General features: G+C 36.6%; 1 protein-coding gene across 1 annotated transcript in view; it reads left to right on the top strand.

Annotated features, from left to right (window-relative positions):
* Positions 1-15109, top strand: part of PALS1 (protein associated with LIN7 1, MAGUK p55 family member) — a 73135-nt gene that overhangs the window by 53485 nt on the left and 4541 nt on the right. Inside the window, exons 10-14 of the mRNA XM_090271016.1 lie at positions 1132-1203; positions 2180-2251; positions 6588-6755; positions 7393-7595; positions 8984-9094. Of these exons, the coding sequence (XP_090127142.1) occupies positions 1132-1203; positions 2180-2251; positions 6588-6755; positions 7393-7595; positions 8984-9094 (626 nt within the window). The remainder of the gene's footprint in view (positions 1-1131; positions 1204-2179; positions 2252-6587; positions 6756-7392; positions 7596-8983; positions 9095-15109) is intronic.

Below are 15109 nucleotides of genomic sequence, written 5' to 3' on the forward strand. Positions count from 1 at the left end.
AATGCAACCTGTACAGCTCCTAGAGATAACCTGGTTTCCTTTATTGTTGCTTATGTGTGTCAAACTCAATATTAATGTTTTTGCTTGTGCTTTTATGAAATACACTACATTTTATAGATTATTATGCCATAGATGGAAATTGCCTTTGGTGTTTATCAATCCCTGGCTTACAATGGAAAGAATTAGATATAAAAATTAAATATAAAAGTAGAACTCTAATATAGAATTTTCTAAGTAAAACTATTTTTAGTCTTTAGAAAAAATACATTTGGTTTTAAGGTAGATGTCTTAAAAGAAGATGAAGGTGAGAAACCTTGAAAGCTTCCTGTACAGTAGTCCCTCTATATCGTGGTTCACTGTATTGCGGGATTTTTAAAAATATTATATTTAATTATCGCGGATTTTTCACTATATCGCGGGATTTTGCAGTACTATATACGTATGTTGTTAAAGTTACGTAGGTTTAAGAGTGTAGAATAAATGTAAGGTTCCTATTCACAGGGGGGTCTAGAACGTAATACCCACGATAAGTCAGGGAATACTATATTAGAAGCTTAATCCTGAGAGGAAAAACAATATGTTTTTCTTTTACTTGTATCATTAATAAAGGCAATTAAAAAAATTAAAACGTATACATACATATATACATACAAAGTAAAAGAAGGGTAGAGAATAATAAATGCAAGGGAATATGTTGTCTGGTGCATATTATTTTGGAAAGTTAACTTCTAGAATGAATTTGCTTGATTTCAGATAATTCTAAATGATCAGAGATGTTATAAGAACCAGCATAGTGCTTTCCACTTAGTAAATGCTCAATGAAAGCTTTATAAAAATTAAACTATTAAATTTTCTAACACTAGCTTATTATCTTTTCTAATACATGATATATTCTAGTAATACATGTCTTAGGATTGGTTGAGAGTGAGGATAAAACTTACTACTTTAAATATTTGGAGACTTAAAATCATAGCTGGCACACTCATAGGTGGCAGAGAAATTAGAAGGGAAAATAAAGGAATGGTTACTTCTGGTGTTTTTCCTTGGTTTTTATTTTTATATTTTTTCCTTTTTTTGTTGTTGTAAACTTTTGTCTTAAACATTTTACTCTTTTTCCTTTCTTCTATTAAGGGAAAAGCTTCCAGCAACAAAGGGAAGCCATGAAGCAAACCATAGAAGAAGATAAGGAGCCAGAAAAATCAGGTTGGAAATTCCTATTTGACATTAGTGAGAGGTTTCTTGGGTCTTCATCTGGAACCATGTTTAAATTTACATATCAAAACTGTCAAAAGACGTATTCATGGCAAGAGTGATGTGAGAGGCAAAACTGGTTATCTTAGAACTGTAAAGAAAGGATGAAATTTAAATATTAAAGATTATTGGTCTGTAATGTGAGATTAATTGAAAATTATAAATACTTCCCTGAAAAATAGTTTTTCTATGAACACTGTAATAAGTGTTTATAAATTTGAATTAAAAACTGGTGAACAAAATAAACTGAAAAACAAAATAGAAACAGAGGCAGAGGTACATGGAACAGACTGATAGTTGTCAGAGGCGAGGAGGTTTGGAGGACTAGATAAAAGAAGGGGAAGGGATAAGCCAAAAAACTATTATACAGCCCTGACTGTTGTGACTCACTTGCTTGTGCTTGGAGCATCACCCTATAAACCAAAAGATCATGGATTTGATTCCTGGTCAGAGCACATGCCTAGGTTGTAGGTTCAGTCCCCCACAGGGGCGTGTACATAGAAGAGGCCACTGATCAATGTTTCTCTCTCACATTGATATTTCTCTCTCTCCCTTCCATCTCCTCTCTCTAAAATCAGTAAGTATGTCCTCCAGTGAGGATTTTTTAAAAACTTATATACATAACACATAGACACAGACAACAGTGTGGTGATAGCCAGAGGAAAAGTGGGGTGGAGGCTAGGCAGAGATGGACAAAGAAGGAGGGATGGGGACAGAAATAGATCATGCTTGGGGCGATGGGCGCATGGTACAGCGTGCAGATGATATTTTAGTGAGTTGTACGCTTGAAGCCTGTATGGTTTTGCAAACCAGTGTCACCCCAATAAATTCAATTAAACAAGATATTTTGAGTTCTTCAATTTGAAATATGTACCTTTATTCAAGGAAATAAATACCATATTTAGTTATGTTTATGATTATTCAACAGGAAAACTGTGGTGTGCAAAGAAGAATAAGAAGAAGAGGAAAAAGGTTTTATATAATGCCAATAAAAATGATGGTAAGTTCTAATCTGATATAACTGGATTTATATCTGAAAGGGCCGCTATATTTAACACTTGAAAGAAACTAAATTTATATTTTCAGGTAGTTTTGTTTCTACTCCTGATTTGCCTCTTAATAGGACACAAGGGCTTAAGGAAGTAATTTGGCAAAAATTATTTTCTTTTTGGAATCCTATGAGTAATGCAGTGTTTTGAATTCTGAGAAAAACTTGTATAAAAATTAAAGTATGATTAACATGTATAGTGTTATATTGATATTTCCTTTCATTTTGAGGAAAATTGAATTGAAATTCCTCTAATTCTTCCCTACTTAAACTCTTTAATTGTGAAATTAATACACGCTTCTAACAAATTCTAACAATATAGCTGTATTTTAAGTAACTAATGAATATTTTGTCTGTAATAACTCCTGTCACCAAGGCATTCCATTCCACAGAGCCTATTTGCTGGCAGAGTCAGGTACACAGGAGAGTTGTTTGTTTTATTTATTTTATTTTTTCATTTTTAAATATATTTTATTGATTATGCTATTACAAGTCCCAATTTCCCCCCTTCTCCTCCTCCATCTGGTACCCCCCCTTCCCACCAGCAATTCCATATTTCATACCTACCAATTATGCTTCTTAATCCCTGCACCTTTTCCCCATCCTCCCCTTTCCGCCTCCCAGCTGATAACCCTCCGAATGATCTCCATACCTATGATTCTGTTCCTGTTCTAGTTGTTCGCCTAGTTTGTTTCTGTTTTTGTTTTTTAGATTCAGCTGTTGATAGTTGTGAGTTTGTTTTCATTTTACTGTTCATACTTTCAATCTTATTTTTCTTAAATAAGTCCCTTTAACATTTCATATAATAAGGACTTGGTGATAATGAACTCCTTTAGCTTTGCCTTATCTAGGAAGCACTTTATCCACCCTTCCATTCCAAACGATAGCCATGCTGGATAGAGTAATCCAGGTTGCAGGTTGCCTTTCATCACATTGAATACTGCTTGCCCGTCCCTTCCTGCCTGCAAAGTGTCCTCTGAGAAATCAGCTGATGGTCCTATAGGCACCCCCCTGTAGGCAACTCTTCGCCTCTCTCTTACTGCACCCAGGACTCTCTTTATCTTTCACCTTTGGCATCTCAATCATGATGCGTCCTGGTGTGGTCGGTCCCCTCTGGGTCCAGCTCACCTGGGACCCTCCGTGCTTCCTGGACCTGTATGTCCATCTCCTTTGTAAAATTTGGGAAGTTTTCCTCATTTTTTTCAATTCTTGCTTCCTCATTCTGCACTGGTTGACTGGGTTTTTTTTCCCTATGTTTCAAATCATTGATTTGAACCCCTGTTTCCTTCCCTTCACCATTGGTTTTGTGTGGATTTTCCTTCGTTTCACTTAGCACAGCCTTCACTTCTTCTCTTATGCATTTGTCATACTCAAGCATATCTGTCAAGCCTGTGAGCATCTTTAACACCAGTTTTGAATTCTTCATCTGTTAGGTTGACTATCTATCTTCTCATCTGTTTGTTAGCTATCTCCTTGTCACTTAGTTCTCCCATTGGAACCTTGATCCATTTTCCCTTTTGGGCCATACTTCTCTGCCTCCTCATTCTGACAGGCTCCTGTGTTTGTTTGCCTCCGTGTTCCAGGTAGAGCTGTTGCTCCTGATAGTTTGTAAGGGGCAGAGCCTTAGGGATTCATCAGTACAGGGCGACCTGTTTCACCACGTTGTGGCACTGTATGTGGGGGAAGAGTCCCAGAGGGAACAATGCCGCCTGCCCAGCATTAACCCCTTTTCCAGTCACCTCTCCCACTTCTTCACCGGACTGGCACACCTCTAGCTGTTGCCCTGGCCGTCGTTCCCAGAGTGGATGGGACTGGGGACATTCAAGGAGCCATGGGGGCCCTTTAAACAAGCGGACTCTGCTGAGACTGGCAGTTTCTGCCTCCACCCCAAGCCCCACTGGTCTGCACAGTCAGAAGCAATGAGGCTTGATTTTTCCCGGTGCTGGGACCCTGGGCTGTGAGGTCCGGTGAGGAGCTGGGAACGCTACCCCGGTGTCCTTCCCAACTTTTTAAAATGTGTAACTGCACTTTCTGCCACCCTGCCGCTGTTGCCGCCACCACACCACGTCCTCTCCGCCCCGGCTCCACCCCTCCTACCTGTCTGGACGAGTATTTCTTCTTTATATCTTTGTTTGCTAGACTTCCATGCAGTTTGATTTTCTGGAACTTCTGGTTGTCTCTAGTTTTGAGGTAGTTGTATTCCTTCTTAGTTGTGGAGGGAGATGCAGCATGTCTGTCTGGGCCTCCATCTTGGCCAGAAGTCTGAAAATGGCATCTTTAAATCCTTGATTGTTGACTTTCCATAGAGTTCAATTTTCTGGCAGCTCTAGATGTTTTTTATTTTTTATTTTTTATTTTTTTGTATTGAAGTTAGTTGTGATCCCTCTCTTGGTTGAGCAAGGAGGCAAAGTGTGTCCACTTACTCTTCCATCTTGACTGGAAACCTTGTTTATTTTATTTTAAAGTTGTACAGTAGTTTCTCTTAAAATCAAAAGCTTTAAATAACACGTGGCTCATATTCTCAAGTGAAAACACTCTGTAGGGCCTGAGTAATGCCTGTTGGCTTTATAATGGGTACCTACTGTCTTAGTTCAACAGTTTCTACAACATCCAATTTTTTATAAACCAAACCTGATTTACTGCTTTCATTACCTTCTTGATTGGCCCTTATGGGCATTAGTGTTCATTACCTCTGCTTTGGTTCATGTTAGAAACAAGCCAAATAATAAAGCCAAGGCAATCCTTAACTTCTTAAACAATTTATAAGGCTTAGTCTCACAATACCTTGAAATATTTTTTAGGCAGCATAAATTAAACTAATGAAAATAGGATGTTATAAATTATTGAAAAACTTCATATAAAACTAAATCTGAGATTCCATCTATTTTAATTTTAAAAACTTGTTTTAAAAATAAGCATCCTTTATAGTAATTGATATATTATGTAACTAAGAAGATTTATTGAATTTTTAATCCTTTTCTCTATACTTGGGTAAGTGATGAATATTTTTTCATCTTTTGAAAGATATTAAAATTAATCTATTCAGCTCTAATAACTATTATACTGTAGAAAACTTGCAAATCTGAAGTCTACAGGTTATAAACTAAGTCTAGAAATCACAGTGCTGCCACAGTCTAATGATATATGTTAGAAGAAGCAACTCAAATTTTTCAGAGTAAAAAACATTTTAGAAAGGCAAGGAGTTACATTTCTGTTCATAATGGTGTCATCATAATTAATATTTTTATTAATAACCGGTATTCTAGGGGGCTAACTATATGCTTTAGATACCTTCATCCATATAGTTCTCACAATAAATTCCTTGAGGTTCCAGATTAATAAATTCAAATTCAGGTATTAAAGTTACCTGCTTAAGTTCTTACAGTGAAGATATAGTTGAGCTGAAATTTAAACAAATACAGTTTGAGTTCCTGCTCTGTGTTCTGTGCTAAGCACTCACAAGACAGAGATGGTCCCCTGCCCCCATGGAACTTCCAGCTGAGAGAGTCTGACCGCACATCTGGCACTCTTTCCCAGTCAGGTGAATTAATATGAGTGAGAAGATGGCAGGCTGCTACTGTCTGCCTTTGTTCTAATCACTTAACAGCTCTGATTTCATCTGAATTACAGGCTTTAGGAATGTTACCCCACCTATCATAATTTATACCTCTTTTTGAATCATGACCTCAGGTATTCCAGAATAAAGTAAATGTAAATGCAGGAAGTTTAAATGAAACAGATACGACCTGTTTTCAAGTTCTATAACCACAGAAAAGCATTTCAGCTTTCTCTGATACCACTAGTCATATACACTTCTTGTGACTGCTTGTGCTGGGTATTATGCTCAGTGTATACCTTATGTCTAATCCTTAAACCAACCCTCTAAGTAAAGTGTTAATATCCCCATTTTACAAGAATGATAGGTACTGTTCTCATTAGTTTATCCCCTGGTGCCCAACCCTCTGTCAAATTATTGGCTGCAAACTAGCTATTTTACATAAGAATCGGTATAGTTATATGGTATTAAACATTCAAACACAGTATGAAACATGAAAAGCAATAAACATTTCTAGAACGATTAGTATATGGTCTGATTTATTTTCATAGTATCCTGGAAAGAATATAATGTCTGGGAAAATACTCATGGTATAATACTATCTCAGTTCAAAACATTAAGCATTTTTAATAAGAAATTGTGCTCTTTCCCATTTTTTGGAAGATCTGTGAGTGTATGTTATTACATAGCAATAATTCTGTCTGAAGGGCTTAACTTTTTCTTTTCCTTAAGACTATGACAATGAAGAAATCTTAACTTATGAAGAAATGTCACTTTATCATCAACCAGCAAATAGGAAAAGACCCATCATTTTGATTGGTCCACAGAACTGTGGCCAGAATGAATTGCGTCAGAGGCTCATGAACAAAGAAAAAGACCGCTTTGCAACTGCAGTTCCCCGTAAGTTTGGATGATTTCCCATTTTCCTGTGCTTTTCAGTGCACCACCTTAGAATCTAACTGTAGGGAAATTTTTCATCTATTTCATCAAAACAGTGTTGTCCAGGAAAAAGGAATCTTATTTTAACCAAATCTTCTTGGGAAATTTTAATTTTTCCTAAGAACATTGTACTAATTACTTTCTAAATAAATTTTATTTTATGCTTTTATCATTCCCTATTCAATATGAAATCAACTTCTGTTTTTTTTTTAAACTGATGCAGAAGATAGAAATTTAGACATAATCTCTGAACACAGAAGTTCTGTTTAAAAATTATATGGTACCTTATATAGTTCCAAATCTTATGGAAATAGAAGTTCAGGAAAAGCTGAGTAATAGTGTTTTAAATGCAAGAAGTAATTTAAAAGGTAAGCAGAGTTAAAAATTAACTATTAATAAGATACTAAAAACATATTTTTATTCATTTCTCAATCTAGAAATTAATCCAGTCTTAAAACACATGGGCTCTTAACATTTTCTCAATTAATTATTTTGTTTTCTGTATTATAAAATAAAGTTTTTTCCTGATGAACAGGATTATGCCCCACTCTTACCCTGATCCATGCCAATTATTTTTATCTGATTTTTGTTTGCTCAGACACAACTCGCAGTAGGCGAGACCACGAAGTAGCGGGTAGGGATTACCACTTCGTTTCTCGGCAAGCATTCGAGGCAGACATAGCAGCTGGGAAGTTCATTGAGCATGGCGAATTTGAGAAAAATTTATATGGAACCAGCATAGATTCTGTACGGCAAGTGATCAACTCTGGGAAAATATGTCTTTTAAGTCTGCGTACACAGGTAAAGCTACTTTGACTTAGGGTATTGAACTTGAGAGCATTTTGTACAAAGTAATTTAGGTCAACTGTATTTTGGTCCATGAACCACAGGACAGGACCTAATTAAGTTCTTATACAGCTTTTTCCCATTGCTTCCCTATGTGAAACCAGACAGATTGCTAAATCTCAGTTTCCTCAGAGACTAAAGTCTATATACATGCCTACATATATTCACGAACATATTTTCTAAAACGTAAAATACGGTTACTATAGTACTTTAAGGATTTTAGAGGTTATAAAAGAATTTTCCTATTCTGACCTGAGAAAAATCAGAATAGAAATCATATTTATGGTTTTAAATACCATAGTTCAAGTATTAGCAAGTATCATAATGAATGCTTAGTTGTATTAAATAATGAAATTTCCATTGGTTTCTGTTATTTGGCAGACTAAGCAAAAACAAAAATAATTAATAGTTGCTTTGATTTTAATTAAAAAATAAAATACTTTTAGAAATCTGAGATTTTTAAGATTGTTTGTTGTGGAAAAGTTTTTCTAGACCAGACAGCTTTAGCATAAAACATTCCTTAATGTGGTGGAATCTACTGCCTATGTCAACTGAGGAAACCTAAACAGTGGTCATTAAATAGATGTACAAGAAAGGAAATTGACTCTAAAATGGCTCTCTTGAAACAGTAATTAGGTTCTTTGTTTTTTAGTGGACAAAGAGTTTAGTCTCTAGTATTTCAATTGTAAACACTTAAGAAAACTATAAATGTATTTACTGAATTCCTTCAGAATTCTTGTTATCTGGGCTAGCTGTTGTACCGAAGAACATAGAGAAGTTAAGCATATTTTAATAATGTTTCTAAATTTAAAAATAGAGAGCATATTTCTGTAATTCCCATTTCGAGAGAGTGCTTCAGTTTACAGACACTGTCCTGCAGTGGCAAAGGCAAGGTGAAAACCACAACCTCCTAATTCAAACTGAGTCTGCTTTTTCTTGGATGTGCTTTTCCGGAAGTTTTTTTGTGTATGTGTATGTGAAGTTTTTCTCTATGATTATGCTTGCATTTAGACCCTGGCACATTGTAAGGTGACTGCTCATTTCTAAGTCCTCTAAAATGGATTTTTAATATTTTTATTATATCTGCATGTGATGTTATGAGCAGGGTATTTTAGTATCACATAGTTATAATATTTCATTGTCATTCATTTTTATTTCATTACATAAAAAGAGAGCCAGTATTGTGTGTTTGTGTGTGATTTTATAAGTACACAATGTATTTTTAAAGTGATGATAGGATCTTAAAATACTGTGTATTTTTTGTTACAAAGATGTTTGGAAACACTCATAGGTAATTTTTTTTTAATGGCATTATTGTGTTCCAAAATGTCTTTTCTTTTCAGTCATTGAAGACTCTCCGGAATTCAGACTTGAAACCATACATTATTTTTATTGCACCCCCTTCACAAGAAAGACTTCGGGCATTATTGGCCAAAGAGGGCAAGAATCCAAAGGTAGAGTTGTGATACTGTTTTACTTTCCATTGAAAATAAACATGAAACAGTTATGGCCCAATATGTCACAGTGCTTAAAAGCTACATCAGCTTGAGCTTTCAAACTGATTATTCTTTCTGCCATATCACTTTGCCCAAAATTGCCATGGTTGCCACTTGCCTCTGGTTGGACTGTGGCAGTTCTCTGAAGAATGCAGCTTCTCTTGTTGTTCCCCACACGTTCCCTATTGGGCCCCAAAATGTATGGTAGCTTTGGCATTCCTTAACATGTCCTTAATCTTCTTTCCATACGTGTATGTTATTTTCAGCAGATTATGTACACACACACACACACACACACACGACTCTTCATATTCTTAGGAATTGCCCACTATTCTCTGTAGAGATACTCTGCATATGCATGGAGCCAGCATTGAACTCTTGTTTTTCTCTTTTCTTTCTCACTGAAATTTTGTGTTCTGCTTATCTCCTCCCTTTGGTCTTCTCACGTGATCTGAAGTGGAAAACTTTTACAAATATTTTAGATGCTGGACATGATTGAGGTAGCCCATATTATACTAACCATTATTAATAATTCAATGAGAATATATTGATAATCAGAAAGCATTGACTTTTTAAGTGTAAATGAAAGCTCATGTGAACTGCTATGTCAAAGTAATAAATACTCTTCCTTGGGTTTACTGATATTATAAATATTTCTATTTAAGAGGAATCACTCAGATCTCATTTCTTTTGTTATACCTCTAAGTCTCCTTAAAAGTCAAAGTAAATAGTAGTCAATAGGGAGGAGGGGGGAGGGAGAGAAGGGGGATAAGTAAGGGAAGGGTCTAGTCAAGGAACGTGTATGAATGACTCATGGACATGGACAACGGGGAGGGAGATAATTGTGGGAGAAGGGATGGGCTGGAAGAGGGGAGCAATGGGGGAAAAATGGGACAACTGTAATTGAATAACCAAAAAATAAAATTAAAAAAAAAAAAGTCAAAGTATAACACACCTTACCTTTGATTCTTGACTTTACCACAGCCACTAACCCTCCTTCTTCTACCTCAAGATATCTTTTTTCACTCTAGGTCTACTTTCATTTCTTATTCAAACTGTATATATGGGGAGGTAGTATTTTTCAATGTCTTAGGCTGTAGACATCAGGGGCTTTCCCATCCTACATGGCTAGCTGGTTAAAGTAATGTTTCACCCCTTTTTTATTTTTTGCAATTCAATTGTAAGTCCATAAATAAATGAAGTCAGGATTTCTGTTGTCCTTAGCCCTTGAGGTGGTATAAAAGAAATATGAGACATGGTTGCTTGCTGTTCTTCAGGAGGATCACAGTATATAATAAGGAAAACAAGATTAATACTCTGTGAAACGTAGTGTCCAGTAACCACTTTGATAAACAAGAAATACCATGATTGTTCACTTTATTGAGGTTACTTTACATAAATAAAATGCATACGTTTAGTTACATATTAGTGAGTTTCGGCACAATGCATACTTGTGTAACATGCCAATCAAGATTAGAGCATTTTCATTACTCAAAAAAATTCTCTCATGCCCCTTGAAAGTTAATATCCCTCTGTTCTTCCTTAGGCAACCACCGATCTGCTTTATGCCACTACAGATGTGTCTATTGTGATGTTAATGTAAATGAGACCACACCGTATGTTTAAGTTTACATCTGGCTCTTGACTAGCATGTTTACAGATTCATCTGTGTTGCATCTAGCAGTAGTTTATAGCTTCCTATTGCTAAATTCTGTATATGAGACCTGTCCAGAAAGTATCCAGCCATGTGCTATGAAAAATAGAGGCATCTATTGAAGAAGATACAAGAAATACTGTACATAGGACAATGACACCTCAGTCACCTTCAAAGCAGGTACCTTGGGACCTCACACAGTTCTCCCAATTGCCATCAACTGCCCCGTAGTATTTTCTTGAATCTCATCAATGGTCTGAAATCTCTTTCCTTTCAAAGGTGATTTTAGTTTTGGAAAAAGCCAGAAATCACAGGGTGCCAGTTCTGAGCTGTAGGATGTTGAGTTACCTGGGTGATTTGATGTTTTACAAAAAGACTCTGCACTAGACATGAAGCATGAGCAGACACATTGTCATGATGAAGCTGCCAATCACTAGTTGTCCTTAGCTGCAGCCTTCTGAATCATCCAAAGAGGTTCTGTGGAGGAATGTTCAAACTTAACGCAAAATTTGATGCAGTTTCATAGCTCTACTCACTCAGTCATTTTGAGTGCAACAGCCACACAGCACACATGCTCATTCATTGGCATCTACCGTCCCCACTGACTAGTACAGTGAAGTCGTCATTGTTCACACATGTGCATTCCAGTCCACTCTCCTTGACTGCCAGGTTACATTGATGTTACCCAAACCATTCTCTATATTAACAATGGCTGGACTTTTTCTGGACAGACCTCATATACCATGATCTAAATATATCACAATTGCTGTATTCACCAGTTAAAAACCATTTGTGTGATTCCAATTTGTAGCTAGTGTGACCAAAACTATCCTAAACATAGTTTGGTGGACATATGTTTTCATCCTCTTGAATTGCTGGATCAAATGCTAAGTACATGTTTAACTATAAAAACTGCCAAACTTTTTAAAATGTTTGCCATTTAATGCTCCCACTTTGGTTTCATTTGCTTCACATTTTTATCAACTTTTGCTCCTGTTGGTTTGGAACAGTTTCTTTAGTTCTAATAGGTTTGAAGTATTATCATTACGCATTTTCCTGGTGACAGCATATTTTCACATAGTCCTTTAAGCATGTTTTTTTGTGAAATGTCTCAAATCTTATTTTTTAAGGTTCTTTTTTCTTCTTTATATCTGGATATAAATATTTTCTCAAAGTCTTTAATGATTTTCTTTGAAGATCAGAATGTTTAATCTTTAACTTTTTCATTTTTATGGTTAATGATTTTGTTTTGTTTTTTAAATTACATGTGGATATCCCATTGCTATAGAATCATTTCTTGAAAATGACTGCCCTTTCTCCCATTGAATTACATTGTCACTTTTGTAAAAAATGCCCTGATCAAATATGTTGGTGGAGAGGGGATGCAGGGTGGATTATGAGTTATTTCTGGACCCTGTTCTGTATTTATGCTAATATTACACTATCTTGATTACTGTAGCTTTCTTGTAAGTCTTAGAAAACAATCTTAAAAGCAAATGAAATACTAATACACAAGTACAGCATAGACCATATATTTTACAATTCCATTTTATGGTCTGTCCAGGATAGGCAAGTCTGTAGAGAACTAAATAGATTAGTGGTTGCCTCGGGCTTGGGGCAAGTAAGAAATGGGGAGTGGCTGCTAAGGTACAGTTGGGCGTATTCGGTGGGGTGATGAAAATGCTCTAAAATTGAATTGTGACAACTCTGTGACTATACTAAAACGTATGGAACTGTACATTTTAAACGGATGAATGGTAAATGAATTATAGATCAAGAGAGCTGTTGCCATTTTTAAAAATCTCAGCAGGCTTTACTGTAGAAATTTAAAAATTTTTTTAATTTAAATGGAAATTTAAAAAACCCTCTAGAAAAAGACCTAAGTCAGAGGACTTTTGTCTTTGTTACTATTCTATTTTTTGTCTTTTAATTGATTTGTCTTATTTTTATTCTTTTTTTAAGTATATTTTATTGACTATGTTGTTACAGTAGTCCAATTTTCCCCCTTTGCTCCCCTCTGCCCAGTATCCCACTTCCCCCAGCAGTCCCATCCCTCTTAGTTCATGTCTGTGGGTCATGCATGTAAGTTCCTTGGCTTCACCCTTTCCTGTATTATTCTTAACTTCCCCCTGTCTGTTTTGTACCAACCAGTTATGCTTCTTAATCCCTGCACCATTTCCCCATTCCTCCCCCTTTCCCCTCCCAGCTGATCCCTATACCTATGATTGTGTTCCTATGCTGGTTTGCTTAGTTGGATTTTGTTTTTAATTTTTAGATTCAGTTGTTGATAGTTGTGAGTTTGTTGTCATTTTAGTGTTCATAGTTTTGATTTTCTTTTTTTTTTTTAAATAAGTCCCTTTAACATTTCATATAATAATGGCTTGGTGATAATGAACTCTTTTAGCTTTACCTTGTCTGGGAATCACTTCATCTGCCCTTCCATTCTAAATTATAGCTTTTCTGGATAGAGTAATCTTGATTGTAGGTCTTAGCTTTTCATTACTTTGAATACTTCTTACCAGTCCCTTCTTGCCTGCAAAGTTTCTTTTGAGAAATCAGCTGATAGTTTTATAGGCACCCCTTTGTAGGTAACTGCTTTTCTCTTGCTGCTTTTAAGATTCTTTATCTTTCACCTTTGTCATTTTAATTATGATGTGTCTTGGTGTGGTCCTCTTTGGGTCTAGCTTGTTTGGGACTCTGTGCTTCCTGGACTTGTATGTCTATTTTTTCACCAAGTTTGGAAAGTTTTCCTTCATTATTTTTTCACATAGCTTTCAATTTCTTGCTCTTCCTCTCCTCCTTCTGGCACCCCTATGATTCTGATGTTGACACATTTAAAGTTATCCCAGAGGTTCCTAAGCCTCTCCTCAATTTTTTCAATTCTTGCTTCCTCATTCTGTACTGGTCGAATGTTTTTTTCTTCCTTATGTTCCAAATCATTGACTTGAACCCTGGTTTCCTTCCCTTCACCATTGGTTTTGTGTGGATTTGCCTTCATTTCACTTAGCACAGCCTTCACTTCTTCCCTTATGCAATTGCCATACTCAAGCATATCTGTCAAGCCTGTGAGCATCTTTATCATTAGTGTTTTGAATTCTTCATTTGTTAGGTTGGCTCTCGCCTCATCGCTTAGTTCTCCCACTGGAACTTTGATCCGTTCTCCCCCTTGGGCCATACTTCTCTGTCTCCTCATCTTGATAGGCTCCTGTGTTTGTTTGCCTCTGTGTCTTAGGTAGAGCTGTTGCTCCTGTTACGTTGTAAGGGGCGGAGCCTTAGGGATTCGTCAGTACAGGGCGACCCATTTCACCACATTGTGGCGCTGTATGTGGGCAGGGGTCAGAAAGGGAACAATGCCTCTTGCTCAACATTTGCCCCTTTTCCAGGCACTTCTCCCACTTTCATATGGGATGGGACTGGCTCCTCTCTAGCTGTTGCCCTGGCCATCATTCCCAGAGTGGGTGGGTCTGCAGATGTTCTAGGACCACGGGGACCCTTTAAACAAGTGGACTCTGCTGAGAGACCGGCAGTTTCTTCCTCCATCCCAACCCCCACTGGTTTGCACAGTCAGAAGCAGTGAGGCTTGATTTTCTCTGGTGCTGGGACTATGAGCTGCACAGTCTGGTCAGGAGCTGGGAACGCTTCCCAGGTGTCCCTCCCCACTTTTTAAAACATGTGACTGCGCTTTCCACTGGCCTACTGCCACCGCCACCTACGCTGCTACCGCCACCACACTGTGTCCTCTCCACCCAGGCTCTGCCCCTTCTACCTGATGAGTATTCTTCTTTATATCTTTGTTTGTTGGACTTCCATGCAGCTTAATTTTCTGGAACTTATGGTTGTCTCTAGTTTTGAGTTAGTTGTATTCCTTCTTAGTTGTGGAGGGGGACCCAGTGTGTCTGTCTAGGCCTCCGTCTTGGCTGGAAGTCCTCTATTTTTATTCTTTGTAATTACTTTGGCATTAACTTGTACTTGCTCTACTGTCTGAAGAAAAGTTAGATGAGATTTAAATCTATCTTCTTTTCTAATATGAAGTTACAAATTTCTCACTAAGGGATTCTTTAGTTACATCCTATAGATTTTGGGGTTATAGTTTTCATTATTATCCTGTTAGAATACTTTCCAAATCCTGTGTCACTTTCTTCTTTAACCCATTGGTTATTTAGAAGTATGTAATTTTTACAGATTTGGAAAATTTTAAAAATATCTTACTGATTTATAATTCCGTTGCAGTCAAAGAACATACGATGTGAGAGGTCTTTCACATTTGTTAAACCTTATTTTACGGCCCAACATATGTTCTACCTTGGTGTATGTTCCAT

Source organism: Furipterus horrens, unplaced genomic scaffold (assembly GCF_987537825.1).
Source record: "Furipterus horrens unplaced genomic scaffold, mFurHor1.1.pri manual_scaffold_3, whole genome shotgun sequence".
In the NCBI taxonomy this organism is placed as follows: domain Eukaryota; kingdom Metazoa; phylum Chordata; class Mammalia; order Chiroptera; family Furipteridae; genus Furipterus; species Furipterus horrens.